The following is a 15,677-nucleotide window of genomic DNA, read 5'->3' as shown; positions in this document are numbered from 1 at the left end:
TGTTGTGCCTGCTCTTATCACATGCTAGGTGAAAGCCTGATCTTATCTCGTGTGCTGCAAAGTCCCCACCTAAATTACCTTGTGGTATTTGGTTCCTGTAACCTTGCCCTGCAAGAAGTGTCAAAGGCAGGGCTGAGGCTTTTGCCTGTCGAGGTTTAACCCCAGTCAGCAGTGAAACCCCTCCCAGCCACTCCCTCACCACCCTGTCAGCAGGATTGGGAAGAGAACTGGAAGGGTAAAAAGGAGAGAATTCTTGGAATGAGTTTAGTCGGGAAAGTAAAAGCTGTGCATGCAAGAAAAGCAAGGCGAGGAATGAATTCACAGCTTCCCATGGGGGGGTGGGTGTTCAGCATCTCCAGGGGACCAGGGCTCCATCACAGGTGACAGTGACTTGGGAAGATGAGCACCATCACTCTGAACATCCCTCCTTCCTCCAGCACAGGAGCTGGTTAAATGCTGCTGGTGAAAAATTAGCTGGACCACTCAAAATAGCCTGATTCCTGTCAGTTTTGAGCTATCCCCTGAACACTCATTTACCTGCTTTCCTCCCTCCCACACCTCAGAGGCAGGATGTGCACTTTTCCTCCCCAGAAAAGACACAGCCTTGTAAAAGGTTATTTTTACAGAAAAGGAGCGTTCCCTGTGCCGTGGGGACAAACCTCATAGACAATTCAGAGAAGGCACTGTCATCCCCAGACTACCTTGAGCATCTCTGTACTTTGAAAGCTCAGGAGCCCTGGGAAAGGAGAAGGTCAAGAGATCACACATGAACAAGATACAAAGCTCTGTCTGAGACTGCAGGGTGCCCCCTGCACCACGGGTAAGTGAAGCTCCTCACACTGGCAGCTACTGCTGCTTGTTCTGCCTCATGCTCTGTTCCATGCCCGAGGAGCCTCTTGCTGCCCGCAGGGCTCTTGGGGGGTGAGGGTGCTTGGAGGAGCAGCTGTGCTTTCTTCACAGACCAGAGGTGTCACAGGCTGTGCCAGCTCGGACACCCTGCTGGGTAATGAGCTCCTGCAGGTACACAGTGCTTTTATCTCGGTGTGTGTGAGCAAACAGCAGCAGAAATCGGGTAGGAACAGCAGAATCAATTGTTATTCCATAAGGTGCTAGCATGGAAATAATCAACACCAACAGCAGCCGTGTGACACTGATGTCAGACCTCTGTCCTGAGGCTGCCACAGTGAATGGGCACAAGCTGTCCCATATGCCAGCACATGGAGCCCTTGTCCTGCTGCCAGGAATGGTGTTGAAGAAGTGTTGGAGACCCCCAGGTCTCGCATGCTCTCCTGCTGCCAGTTCATGCAGTTTCCTGGGATATAGCCACAATGATCCGTGCCATGGCGAAGGGACAGCAGGGACGCCTGTCATCACAGCTGAACAACTCTAAGAGGTTGATGGCTCAGGATCAATAAAACCTGAGAAGTTATTATTTAAATCTTTCTAGAAAATCTGTGTATCACATATACATGTTACTCCTGTGATGAGCAGCTGAGAATTCTGGGCTTGTTCAGTTTGGAGGGAGGGAGACTGAAGGGTGACCTCACTGCACTCTGCACTTCCTGTGAGGAGGAGACATGGAGAGGGAGCTTTTCTCCCCAGGATCCAGACAGCAGGCATGGGAAAGATTCAGTGCTGCACCGTGGAGGTTTATACAGATCATCAGGGAGCGTTTTTTGTGGAAAGCCTTGAACAGGCTTCCTGGAGAGGCAGTGCTTGAGGCATTTGGACAGTGCCTTCAACAAAGGGCGTTGACTCTGTCAGCCTGAGTTGCTCAGATGGCTCTTATGGGTCCCTTTCCACTGAAATATTCCGTTCCATCCCATCCCGTCCCGTCCCGTTCCGTCCCCGTTCCCGTCCCCCACGGGCCGCCCTGTGGCGCCACCTGCTGGCGGACCCCGCTCACCTCCGCTGTCCTCCAAAGCTGCGGGGCCCGCTCTGAAAAACATCTGTAAAACATCTGGAAACATCAGGAAACATCCTCAGCACGCACACAGAATGATACCGGACTGGCACCCTGTGTGACATCTTAAACCAAGGCATCAGGAGTACCCGGGCAGAGCTGAGCCAACTCCGCCTGTCCAGCCTGCTGAACCGCAGGGCTGCCTGCAGTGAGCGGGAGCAGAAACTGGGAGCTGACTCCTAAAAGAGGTCACAGAGACCTGAAGTGACAGAGACCAGAAGTGACAGGACCCCAGCGAACAACCCAAACCCCGCAGCCAACCACCGTGCAGGCAGCAGCTCCATCCAGCCATTCCCTGCCAGCTGGAGGGCACAAAAATAAAGGAAGATGGGACAGACAATTTCCATCACTGTTTGCCTCGTACCACAGCTGGTAAACAGTACCTGGGCAGTGCAAGCAGAAGCACAAACAGGAGCTTTGCATCCTCAGGCTGCAGTTCCTTGAGCTCAGCAACCCCAAGCTGCATAACCATGAGCAATGCAAACAAACTGTTGAGCAGAGCATCCACTACCCAGCCATTTTTGAACACTTCCCTGCTAGCTTTTTTAGTGGGCTCAGCTGGGTTTGCTTTAGGTGAAAATGCTGCCATCTGCTACAATTATGTAATTAACCTTCATAGTTCAGATTTAATGATGCTCATTAAGGTTGAGTGTTTTTATTGGCTAACTGCTGCCACCATTTTTGCGTGGAACTGCAAAGGCAACTCTTAGGAGCCATAGTTTGAAGCATAATTAGCAATATGTGAGTGTTGCACAGGGGCATGGGTGAGGGAAGGCAGAGGACTAGCTGGGAGCTTTATTTTATTCTATGCTAAGGCTGGAATGCAGTGAAAAGCAGAAATCTGTTGCTGCTGGGGTCACTAATATTAAATAATCATCTACAGCAGTGTGGCAGCAGATATGGAGTGCAGGTGTGTCAGGACATCACAAGATCCCTTCCATCCACAGTTGGCTGTGGCTTCCATTTCCTCAGCCCTACCTCCTCCAGCTCCATTCCCAGCACTTCTTCATTTATTCTAACAGTAATTAATGAGTGTGGTTTTGCTGCAGGTCTTTATCAAACAGTCAAAAAATGTAGCAAATAAAGATTTTAATTAAAGAAAATGCCCAGGATCAAAAACTATGTGGCTTACTTTGCCTGTGCATTAAGACTCCTAAAATACTAGGCTGTGATGCCATTAAAATTGGTAACTAGTGTAAATACCACCTTTAACTACTTTAAGCTGTTCTTTCACTTTGTCCAAGAGGAATGTCTGTAGTTCCCCCATCATTTCCTGTGGACACTGAAGGCTGGACTCAATACCTCAAATACACAGAGAAATAAGCTGCATCACAAGGTGTTACAATCTTCCATAACCCAACAATTTATTTAAACTTACATCACAATGCGAATCTAATAATAAAATACATCAGTTCACACGAGTCTGCATTGCCATTTTTAAAGGGTAAGCATCTTTCTTCACTTTATATTAAAATTTTCTGGAGGTAAAAACTACTGCATTGTACCCACAGTTCTTGAAATCGATTGTAACATTAGGCAGGTTACAAAGGAACTTTCAGAGCTAATTACACTTCAGTTAACCACACATTTTTGGCACATCTGAATGCTTTTTTATTTTAAAATAATTCTATAGCAAGTCAGAGAATCATGGACATAAAGCATCACTCTCCAGTGGCAAGTGCTGCCTAAAAGCATACAAAATTTGCATCATTTGGTTACAAAATAGATATTTTCTTAGTTCTTTACCCTGACACTTAACACTGAAGTGCCAGGACAGAAAAAGGCCAGGAACAGGGCTGGCCTTGCTGAGTTGTGGCTGGTCCCTTTGCTGCAAGGCTTGGCTTGAGTAAATCCCAGAGTGATGTGTTAACAAGATGTTGATGGCTTTTGCCTTTGCTTTCAGAGCAGGTGTGAGGCCACCTGTGAATGTCACCCTGTTTGTCAGCGTGCTGCTGCTCAGGTGACAGAGTGAGCACAGCAGCTTTGGACAGGTTCAGGAGGGGCTGTGTTCCTGCAGTCCAGAGTGGCTACAAATCTGAGCCACTGCTAGGCTGGGTTTCTTCTGCCTGACACCCCAGCAGCTGCTTCTGCAGAAATTCAAATGTTTTTAAGCAGGAATGAATCATTAATGGTAGTAGTGTGCCCGCCATGTATTTGTACAAGTGTTTGCAGACACTCACATGAATTTTTAAAACATGTGGGTTGTGGTTTAGGTGATTTTTGTCGTACATCACAAACCCCAGCTGCTATGAGCTGCTGATGTTATATTAAAAATAAAAAGCAGTCCACAGTACTTGCAACCAAGGTTAGTTTTTCCCTGGCTTTTGAGCTGTATCAGAGTCTGGCACATTAAGTAGTGATTGTTTTATGTGTCACTGACTGCCAGCTCCATGTACTGATATTTATTGTGATGATTTCTTTGAGATGCCTGTTAAATTGGTTATGTCCCTCCTGCTCACATTGTTCTGGTCATAACAGAGAGATATGAATGAACTGCTGAGTTAAGGAGAGACTGACATAGCAGAAGGACAACAAGCATGTTACAGCTTTCTGGCTGTATTACAGCTAGATGGTCTCTCTGCTTTAGTGAAACAAACATTTCCACTTGTCATGGCAGGGTTGCATTCTGTGCATCCTTACAAAGCCCAGATCAAAGCTGTCCCATTTTCTTGATTCAGCTTTCCTACTCATCCTTTGCTGAATCTCCTGATCTGAAAGCCTTTTGGTGGGATCAGTAACTTTCCAGAAGGACTTTATGGCTGCTAGGAAGCATCTTTGACTACCTTTCTTGGAGAACTTGAAGAAAGGATCATAATACTTACTCCATTAGAGAAAGAAAGAAATGATACAGTGAATAGAACAGTTGTTGATGGGGAGGTTTGAAACTTACAGTAAGAGAAAATTCAAGGTATCCATGGTGCTCTTTGCATGTATGTCCTGACCCTGAAAGGCAGCCCTGACAAAAACCCTTCAAAAATCAAACTCACTCCCAGAGTTCATTTTCCCCTCACATCCACAGTGAGAATTCATCCCTGCATTGATTTCCAATTCCTGCTCAGCAGTTGCTCTGAACCCAGCTCAGGTGAGTGGGAGGCACGAGGGCAGGTGGAGGAGCTTTGGTGAGCAGCTCAGGCTGCACGGGCAGAGCTGTGACACCTCTCCCTGCAGGGCAGGTGCCAGCTGAACACCTTCACATGGATTTAGTGCAACTTGTGCTCGCCTGGAGAGCCGTGGGGAGGCAGGCAGCTGCTCAGAGCCAGCGAGAGGCTGAGCAGCAGCCACGGCCAGCTCACACCCTGGCTCGAGTGACAGTGGCAGTAACAGCTGATACGTTGCAGGTGCCTTCTGGCACCTGCGGTATTTTCATGCTCTTTACAACCTTTGCAAGTTAAAGTGTCAAGGTGTGATAAACTATGTAGCAGTGCATTCCTTACATTTCATATACAAAAAAGGGCTCAAGACTGGGAGCAAGAAGGCACAAACTTGGGAAATAACATAGCTGAGGAGTTTACACAAAAGTACTATGTCATTTATTAGGCATCACTTAGCACTTATTTCACATTTTTGCCCCCAAATTACCCAAAGCAACATAAATTTCTCCACTTCCTTTCCCTTTGCACCCTTCTTTTGGATAAAGCTGCCTGTGCTCTATAGATACAGTTGCCGCAGAATATAACATGAACACAGATAAATACAACATACACAGCAAAAAATGTATTATTATAGTATTACAATAGTCAAATAATGTAATTAGCCTCAAGCTATGGCAGTGCCTGTGTGCTCCAGGGAACCAGTTCATGGACAGCAAGCGGGGCGACTGTACAGGAGCAATGTTGGCAGTGTTGGGAAGAGAAGGGGCTGAGGAGGCTCTTGGGGTGCCTGGATGCAGTCAGTCACGGGGATCTGCTCACCTGGAACTCCCAGCCAGGGCCTCGGAGCTTTCTTCAGCCCAAATCAGTCTGGCAGTGGGTCCTTGGAACACCTTTACGTCTGTTCATTGTGCATACACATAAAGTCACCCCACATTTCTCCTGTTAGGCTATGTTTTCTTTATATATATAATTTTTTTTTTTAACCTTTTAGCTTTTGAAATTTTTTTTCTTACAACTGTTAAAAAAGTTTCATGGTAAAAATAGCTCACTATATGATACATATACCCAAAGTGGTGCGATACTTTATATAATAAAAGATGAAAATAGTCACTTTCCATAATAAAAATAAGTTCTATTTTTTGCTTATTTTACAATATACTTAATAATTCTTTTCTTCTTCTTCTTCACTCTGCAAGTAAACAGGTCCCGTTCCCATTAACGCTTCTGAGTCGATTAAAGTGGCGAGAAACCCCAGTGGCTTACGAGCACTTTGAGCAGCCGCACTCCACGTGTCTCTCCAGTTCCTCCGTGAAGGTGGAGCCATCCAGGCACTGGAAGAAGTATTTCCTCCTCTTGCTGCGCAGGGGCACGCAGCAGTGCCCGCCGCCGCCGCAGCCCCCGCGGCACTCCAGCCGCGGCACCTTGGAGGCCGTGGCGCACGAGGTGTAGCCCTGCTGCTTGCGCACCACCTCCCGGATGATGTCTCCTTGGCACAGGCTCTCTGCTGGGACAACAGGGGGGAAAAAGGAGTCAGAAAGGTGCTGACTTGTGGCAGCAGCTCAGCTTTCCCAAGGTGTTGTCCTGGGGAAGGCTGTGAGAAGATCAGAGAAAAGAATGATAGACAATTCTTATCCTAACTTGCTGCACCTGTTGTGAATGTGTGGGATGTGTTATGGAGATTTGTTTACCAAAGGGTGATTTGGTAAACAAAACTTTCTTAATTGGCCAATGGTGATGGTGTTTTAATTAAATGAGCAATTGTGTCATGACTGTCTGTAAGGACCACTTGTGCACCACTTCCCGAATGATGTCTCCTTGGCACAGGCTCTCTGCTGGGACAACTGGGGGGGGGATGGAAGGAGTCAGAAAGGTGGTGACTTTTCTGGTTGTGGTAATGTGGAAACTCATCTGGCCACAGAGGGCAATGCACAGCTTTCCCCAGGTATTGTCCTGGGAAAGGCTGTGAGAAGATCAGAGAGAAGAATGATAAGAATGATAATTCTATCCTCACTTGCCTCACCTGTTGTTATGAACATGTAGAATGGGTTATGGAGATTTGTTTACCAAGGGTGGTTTCTTAATTGACTAATGGTGATGGTGGTTTAATTAAATGACCAATTGTGTCATGACTGTCTGTAAGGACCACTTGTGCGCCACTTCCCGAATGATGTCTCGTTGGCACAGGCTCTCTGCTGGGACAACAGGGGTGGGAAGGAGTCAGAAATGTGGTGACTTTTCTGGTTGTGGTAATGTGGTAACTTGTCTGGTCACAGGGAGCCACACACAGCTTTCCCTAGGTATAGTCCTGGAGAAGGCTGTGAGAATATCAGAGAGAAGAATGATAATTCTTATCCTAACTTGCTGCACCTGTTGTTATGAACATGTAGAATGTGTTATGGAGATTTGTTTACCAAAGGGTGATTTGGTAAACAAAACTTTCTTAATTGGCCAATGGTGATGGTGTTTTAATTAAATGACCAATTGTGTCATGACTGTCTGTAAGGACCACTTGTGCACCACTTCCCGGATGATGTCTCCTTGGCACAGGCTCTCTGCTGGGACAACAGGGGTGGGAAGGAGTCAGAAAGGTGCTGACTTGTGGCAGCAGTTCTCTGGTCACAGAGAGCAACGCACAGCTTTCCCCTGGTATTGTCTGGGGAAGGCTGTGAGAAGATCACAGAAGAATGAGAAACAATTCTTATCCTCACTTGCTGCGCCTGGTGTTGTGAACATGTGGAATGGGTTATGGAGATTTGTTTACCAAAAGGTGGTTTCTTAATTGGCCAGTGGTGATGGTGTTATAATTAAAGGACCAATTGGGTCCACCTGTGTCGTGACTGTCTGTAAGGGAGAGAGGTTTCTCAATAAATATACTATAATAAAAAGATACATCAGTCTTCTGAGAATCATGGAGTCAATGCTAATTATTACCCAGCTGGGGACACCCAGCTATGACAGTAACTATTTTGCCAAATGTTATAGATACATATTATAATATTGGCTTTTCGCAAATATTGAAATGGATTTTATATGTGTAGTGTTAAAGTAACTTTGTTGTAAAGATATAGTTTTTATTTCTGTTGTTAATTAAGCTTAGTGAAATAGCTGATATAATTGTGCTTGTGTTAAAATGCCTGCTTGGATGTGATAACACCCAATGAACACAGGATGAGGACACCTGTACAGATCTGCCAAGCATCAGCACTCACTGTCTGAAGACAGTGTGGGCCAGGGCCCAAAAAGGTGATAAGAATGGACTAAAACCACAAACAGGGAATCTGCATGTTCTAAAAAGGAGGATCCAAGGAGGAGCTATGCTAAACAATTCTTGGAACATGTAAACTAGTTTGGGGAAAAGTTTGCTATGCATAAGGGTCTATGAATATGCAACAGGCTGATGTAAGGGAAAAGGTGTTTAAGGGGTATCCCCGAGGTGCTCTTAGCTGAGTGCCAAGATGCACCTGGTTGTAACAACCTTAGCTCTGTGGTCCTTGTCTCCTTTTGTCCTTTATTAAACTTTTTAAATGTTCACAGGACAGTGAACGTGTTTTTCACAGCAGATATTCCCCACACATTGGTGAGTGGCCCTGGGTTCATGATGTGATTCAACACAAACAGATGGCATGAGAAGAACCTTAATCTTTTACTGCTTTGTACCTGCCACCAAAACAGAGCATGTCTACACAAATGTGTAATATCCTGTGCAAGGCCAGGGCCAAGCAGGCCTGCTGGCTTTGATCAGCAGCCTGGAAGTGTTTTAATGAGTGCTGAGTGTTGAGTCCTGCAACACTCCTGCAAAATAAGAATTAGTTTTACCATGTCTGCTTCTCTGGAGCACACGTCAGCCTGCTCTGTGTGACACCAGTGGTCTGGGATACCTGAGTGTGTCTGTGCTGTTCTGCAGTCCCTGTGCAGCAGCCAGATACATTTTGGTGATGGGCATGTGTAAAATTTGGAAAGTCTGTGGTTCATGCACAGGAAAGGGACAATGGAAATAAAAATAATATAATCCAGCTCCTTCCTTCTGGACAAGAACAAAAAGGCAGAAAGGATGCAGTTAAAACTCTGAGTTTCCAGGGAGTCTTTTCAGGTCAGGCAGAAGAGTTGGGCCTCTGCCCTCATAGGAAAGTCCATCATGATCTGTGGGATTCCCCTGGAAACCTGCCCAAGCTGAAGGAGGAGAATCTTTGATGCCACTTCAGGTGAGTGGTTCCTCCTTGTAAATAAAAGCAGTGCAAATAACTGATCCCTGCTTGCTGAGGGGAAACATCACAACAAGCTCTTTAAACATCCCACCCAAATCCTGGGAGCTGCAAACCTTGATGATTCAGGAGATAAAGAATAAAACTCTTCACTCCATGTCCCCGTTTCTCTATGTGATAGCAGCTACCTACTGTTATGTGATTCTGTTCTTGTACTGCACTGTAAAGGCTGGCTTAGCTTTATCTCCTATTTGCCATTCCTCCCTAAGTCAGGGGAGGGACTGGGAAGAGAGGGGTAAAGCAGGTGTAAACGAGGTGTAAAGCAGGACTGCAGCAGCACAAGCCTACCTCTGTCACAGAGCTCTCCGCTGTAGCCAGGGTCACATTCGCAGTAGGGCTCCCCGTGCTCCGACACCTTGCACTGCCCGTGGCTGCATTTCAAAGTCCTGCAGGGGCTTGAGGAGTTGTTCTTCTTGTCACAGTAGGGGCCCGTGTAGCCCTCCATGCACTTACAGGTGTAAGCAGCACCGGCAGCCGCGCACTTGCCATGCAGGCACCTGGAGAAACAGCAGCATTTAGAGCTGGTCTTTGCTGGATGTGAAAGTTCCTTTTCCCAGAAATGTTTGATTTTGGCATTTCTGCCCATTTAATTCCAGGATACTAATCCAAAAACAGCAGCTCACACTCTGGAGAAAACCGTGTGGGTTTTCAGTGAATACTGGATAACGTTCAGAGAATACATTTAGAATTTGTGAACCTAAGTAGAAAACATTCGGCTCTTGGTGAGCACAGACCAAGGCTTGGCACCCACAGGAGACAGCTCACATTTACAGCAGCAGCACGTGCAACTAAGTGCCAACAATCAAACTGCATGCCCAGGCTTCCTGAGCAGAGCTGCTGTACAAATAATATCAGGTGATGAAAACCAGTGTGATAAATGAAGGTGCTGGTGGCAAAGCTATGCACAGACTTATCAGCAGGCAGCTGTACTTGAGGGTTCCCTGGCTCCTGGGGTTTGCAGCGAGCTTTGGCATTTCCAGGGAACACCACAGGGTGGGGTGGTGATCCTGAGCGAGTTCTCTGACACTGTCCCCACTTCTGGCACAGGGGCAGACTTGGTGTGGGCTCAGAACAGCAAGGAAAGCAACTCTCTCCAGCCAAGGAAAAACTTTGGCATAACCTAACTTGACATAAGCCCATTTCTCTCTTAATTCTATTTTCTTTCTAGTACTTCAAAATTATTACTCGTTTATCTTGAATTTTTGTACATTTAATTTTTAAGCTTTGAACTAAAAAAGACAGATTACAAGAGCAGTTTCAGTGAGCTCCAGACATGCAACATACTGTAATGAAGGGGGGTCACAGTCTGTATAGAGCAGCATTTTCTGCCCCACGAACCAGAAGTTACCTGATGGTTACAGGTGCATTTCCTCAGTGAGATTAACCTGTGAGTGTTGGAGCAGACACCTGCCAGCAGGGCTCCACACTCCCCTGGACACACCTGGCAGGGCTTTAGGGAACCAGCTCCAAAAGGCTGAACTGATTTAGGAAAGGTGGGACAGTGTGTGAGCATAAAAATACACACAGCTACTTCCCTTAGCAAGGAACTACGTTCATGATTGCCTCATCCTCCCTGGACTATGAGAGAAACAATCCCTCATCATGTAAACATCTGGAACTCCCTTATTTTTCTCTGCCCAACCACAACAGCTTTGTGTTGACACTGGAAATTCAAGGAAACATTTGGGTCTTCATACCTTTGGTTTGTAAACTGTCAGGTGCTTTTCAACACCTCCAGACTTCAGTACTTTGCAGAATTAGAACCAGAAGCAAGTTGAAAATGGTACCTTTGCCAGGTTAAATCTCTGAGAGTGATTATTCACTGCATCAATTTACCTGTCAAAAGTACGAGCTCGTGAAAAGCGCCTTCCAAGACAGCAACTGAAGGAACTTCTAAAACAAAAGTACTTCCATCTGCTTATGAAACAACACTGAAATATGCAGCCTGCTGCTCTGCACGAGACTGTTTCCTGTGTATTTGCCATAAGAAAGCTATTCATCCTGTGTTTCTGATGGAGATGTGGTTATTGAGCCTTTGAACTGTAAATACTTTACACTCATGCTCCCTTCACATGCAACACCACGCTATCCTTTAAACTTGCACTTTAAAGGGCTGTTTCAAAGTGTAATATTTAAGTCAGCTATTTGGGAAATTTAAAACTGCTCACACTGGAGTGCATAATGGTCTTCAGGGAGTAAGTTTGTAGACTGGGCTCAGTGCTGCAGGGAGAAAACCCCTGAAATGTGTACTTCTCCCTCACAGGCTGCTCTGGATCCGTGCAGGCTCTCAACTCCTGGGGTTAAGCCATGCCCATTAACAGGAGGTTCTGTATTTTAATGTGTAGAGTCACAGCTGAAGGTATGACCTGCAGCATTAACACCTGAGCTCCTGCAGGACCAGGGCTCCTTTGGTGAGTCTGCAACGTCTGAACAAGAAGTGGAAATTGAGAGCTGCCCCAGACACAGACTCACAACTGTCAATAACCTCCAGCACCTCCAAAACCAGTCAGATGTGGTTTTGCAAGATGAAATGTGAAATATGCATGAGCTGTAAAGCTTTTTCTCTCCAGTCAGTGTTGGTTTGAGCTTACTTGTGGTTAAGACAGGGATCTCCAATCTCCTGGTCACACAGAGGGCCCGTCCAGCCAGGGTGGCATTCACAAATCACACTCGTTTTCTCCAGGGACCGGCAGATCCCGTGCTTGCAGATGTTACAGGATTTGCAGCCAGGAAGGACTCCCAGGGACTGCTGGGGTAAATCCTTGAAATCCTGCAGCTCGTTGTTGATCCTGACGTCGTGAATGCAGCCATGAAAACCATTCGGAGTTTTGTCTGCACCCTGGCGCAGGGAGGATAAGCCAGTAGAGGTTGGGATCCCTTCAGATAAAAGGAAAGGGGGAAGGTTAAATTACACTTACAATTATAAATTATAATTGGTACAATTTATATAATTATAAATTATAATTGCTAAAGCTTCTTTTGTCACAGCCCCTTAAAATCTTTGAATAACTAATTTGCATAGGAACTTTGTAAAGTAGCACAATCTCACTGTCCTCATTCTGGAAATGGAAAGGGAAAAAAAATAAACTCACTTGCCCAATCTTCTGTAAGAAGTACATGACCAAAAAAAAAAAGAAAAAGGAAAAACAAACTATTTTGTTTTTGCCTCGTGGCTATGTGTTCCTATCCTTAGGTAATGTTCCTTCTCTACAGTTTAATAGCAATTATTCTTCTGAAAGGTTTGAGAATGCCTTCATTTGTCAGCAGGTAGCATCCACCTCTGGGATGCAACAAGACAGTTTGGCTTTACTGGGTCACAGTGTTAAGAGAGGGAGTGCTAAGAGGGCATTCCATGGAAATTAGTGCAGAAAAGCTCTAAAGACAGGCAAGAGCACTCAAAGGCCAGGCCAAGGCTTTGTGGCCAGCCCCTCCCATCTTGTTCAAGTGCTTGGAAGAGTTCACACAGTTGGATGGCCAGCAGGTTTTTTGGGATGTTGTTTTGTGCCTTCCCCCTGATTCCAGCTTGGATGTACAGCTGCATTAGCACAGGCAAGTGCTTCCATTTTCAGCCATGTGAGGCCTCTGAACTCAGTCTATAGGTAATGTCCTAAAACAAATCCAGCACCTGTTTCACTGTGTGTTAGGAGGAAAGTTGCTACAACAGGTGATGTGGTTGTGACATGGACAAAAACGTGAGCACCTGAAGGTTCGGGTTTGTGTTAAGCTTACTGTAGGAAATTTTTTAGGAAAAATTTCTTTGTCAGCTACTTCAGAGTAGTTTTATAATAATGTTTGTAACCTCTGGAAATTCTGTGCTCATGCTTCTCTGAATGTCTCTTGTTGCCTTCTGTCATTAAAAGGGTATACTATATTTTTGTTTTCATTTGTATTATTGTAGGTCAGGAACAATTGCTCTGGGGTAATTTAGGCAACTACTTGAGCTACACCACCTGCAGAGGAAGGGCAGCTGGCTCCATGCACACAAAGAGGTGGCACATGAAGAACAGGGAGGGTTTAGAAAGAAGCAAGAAGATTTTTAATAGGCAAAAGTCTTTACTGAGGCCATGGATCCTGGTATCCAACAATCCTTCATTCCACATCTCAGGTTTTTCCCGAGAATTTTTTAGGTACCTTTGGAGAATTAGTATTGATCCATAATGCTCATCCATTAACAAAACTTTTCCATGGGATTAGTTCCCAAGTTCCCTGTGTATAAACTGCTGCAGGATTGGTATCTTTTGTGCTGTGCTAAAGGGAGAAATTGAGATGGCCTCTGCACCACCAGATTATCTTTGATGCACAATGCTCTTTAATAGCCTGTGACATTCTTAATAGGAGCCAATTATAAAAGTTCAGCTCTGTACAAAGCAAGATCAGCCAGTTTTCTGTTTTACAAGGGCAATATTCAGGGCTCTTTTAGAAAAGTGTTATTAAAGAAAATTATTTAGAAAAGCCTCGACCAGCACCAACTGAATTCGGTAAGAGTTTCTACTATTGGCTTCAATTATCTCATTAGAAAAGGCTCAAAGACTTCCTATTACCATTCTGCTGACTTTTGTATTTGAAATAGGCTGACTAAAAATTCAAGAACTCCGTGTCACTGAGAGAGAGATTTCAACATTCAGTCCAGAATAGGACCAGGGGGGTTCTGGCAAAAACAATCCATTGGGCAGAGACCAGCCTTTGTTCTGTCTCTTGTAACCAGACACCTAATCAGTGGTATAGTCATTATTCTGGGCATTGTTCCCCATCCCATTTGGCCTCTTCCCTCCAGACTCAGTACTTAATGGGAAAAAATTTCTTAACTGAGGTTTGGGCAATTCTAATATCTGTCTAAAACTGTGCCTTCAGTTTCCAATGAGAAGACTATGAACCAAGGTGTTCTTAGCTTGTGTGTTAATATGTTTTTGAATCACACACCTTTTTCCCCACCATTTTTAGACCTCTATAAAACTTCCAGCAGAAATACTGCTCAGTTATGGTATATTTAAACCTCCTGACTATTGATTTGCTTTTTTGCCATGACAATTTGTGACGCTCCCACTGATACTTCCACTTCAGCCACCACAGCTTGGTGCCAGCCAGTTCTGGGAGTGCTGAAATGCCAAGCAGGCTGTTCCTGTGGTGGCTGTGTGAGAGCCCTCCCCACAGGAGGGAAGATTATTTGCTTCTGAGAAAACAGGTTAAAACTTCAGTTCTAGAGCAATCACAGTACCTCCAATGTAGAGGGGTGTGTTGAGGCTGACAGAAGATTGCTTCTGGAGCTTTCCCAGGCTCTTGGGAGCCCCCTTGTCCACCACCAGGTTCAGAGTTTGGTTCAGCATCACGAGTTCCACACTGTGAAACTGCCCATCATTTATTGTTTCCACGCTAAAAAGTAAGAGAAAAAGAAAATAATTAGAACATGAACAAGGAGCAGCCCCTGTGACATGCTGTGTCCCTGTGGTACACCTTGCCCAGCACAGCCCAGGGCTGCTCAGGGCCATGTGCAATGCTTCAGGGCCAGCTAATCAGGACAGCAGCTACTCCAGTTGCCTTTTCCAGGGCAGAAAAGCAAGAGTGTAGCTACACTGGCTTTGGGGACAAAACTACCAAAAAATCCCATTCTGAGCTCTCAGCCACAGCTGGCTGCCCTCTGCCACACTGCTTGGTGCTCATGCTGCAGGGTGGATCGCTGAAATAATTTCTTCTCCTATGGGTAGTTTAAACTCAAATTATCTCACAGGGGTCAGGAGAGATTGCAGTTTGGGGTGAGACAGCAGAGACCTCTGAAACCAGCACCTCCTCACAGCAGAAGTGTCCTGGACTATGTACTAAGGAATAAGGACAGACTGAGGTTCTCAAAGCCAGAGAAGGAATTCAGGAGGTTTTGGCTTGTAAATGACCAGAGTGCTTTGTTCAATATCAGACAATCCCACCTGAACACAAGGAAAAATGACAAATTGCTACTCCTTTAGGGAAACATTAAGGTGTAGATTGAAGCTTGAGGATAAAACAATAGGACTTGTCGGGTGGTGGGGCAGGGAGCAGGCAGCCATGTGAGCAGACACGATGGTAAAGTAGTGTGCATTTATTGCTTTGTTTTTAGCACTGATTTTTCAGATGCATGAAGCCTGCAGCAACCTCCTAGTCTGCACCTCAAACAATCTTCACCTTCATCTTCTGTTCACTCCCTCAGCCATTAAAAAGTGCAGTGATATCATTCCATTTGCATCACGCTATCATATTTTTATTTTCAGGGCAGCTTCAGCTCTCAAACCCTAATGCTGCATGGTGAAATTCCCCAAAACAACCTGAGGGTTTAATGCTCTCCTACAAGCAGGGAGGGGCAAGGGTTGATTACCTGCTCTTGAGCAAAGA

At 45.5% G+C, this 15,677-nt stretch overlaps 1 protein-coding gene across 4 annotated transcripts in view; it reads right to left on the bottom strand.

Annotated features, from left to right (window-relative positions):
• Window positions 1-3,302: 3,302 nt before the first annotated feature.
• SLIT3 (slit guidance ligand 3) overlaps window positions 3,303-15,677 on the bottom strand; it is a 491,085-nt gene continuing 478,710 nt past the window's right edge. For 2 of the 4 annotated variants that reach the window (XM_063168563.1, XM_063168564.1), the window contains 4 exons: window positions 14,533-14,687; window positions 11,909-12,194; window positions 9,606-9,814; window positions 3,303-6,559 (listed from right to left, as the gene is read on the bottom strand). In XM_063168563.1, coding sequence (XP_063024633.1) covers window positions 6,315-6,559; window positions 9,606-9,814; window positions 11,909-12,194; window positions 14,533-14,687 — 895 coding nt within the window. In that variant the 3' untranslated portion in view covers window positions 3,303-6,314. Of the gene's footprint in view, window positions 6,560-9,605; window positions 9,815-11,112; window positions 11,154-11,908; window positions 12,195-14,532; window positions 14,688-15,677 lie in introns of those variants that run through there. The other 2 variants (XM_063168565.1, XM_063168566.1) reach the window with 2 other exon arrangements.

This window comes from Melospiza melodia, chromosome 14 (assembly GCF_035770615.1).
Source record: "Melospiza melodia melodia isolate bMelMel2 chromosome 14, bMelMel2.pri, whole genome shotgun sequence".
NCBI lineage: Eukaryota > Metazoa > Chordata > Aves > Passeriformes > Passerellidae > Melospiza > Melospiza melodia.
The sequence above is the reverse complement of the archived record's forward strand: the minus strand, read 5'-3'. Positions and strand labels throughout refer to the sequence as shown.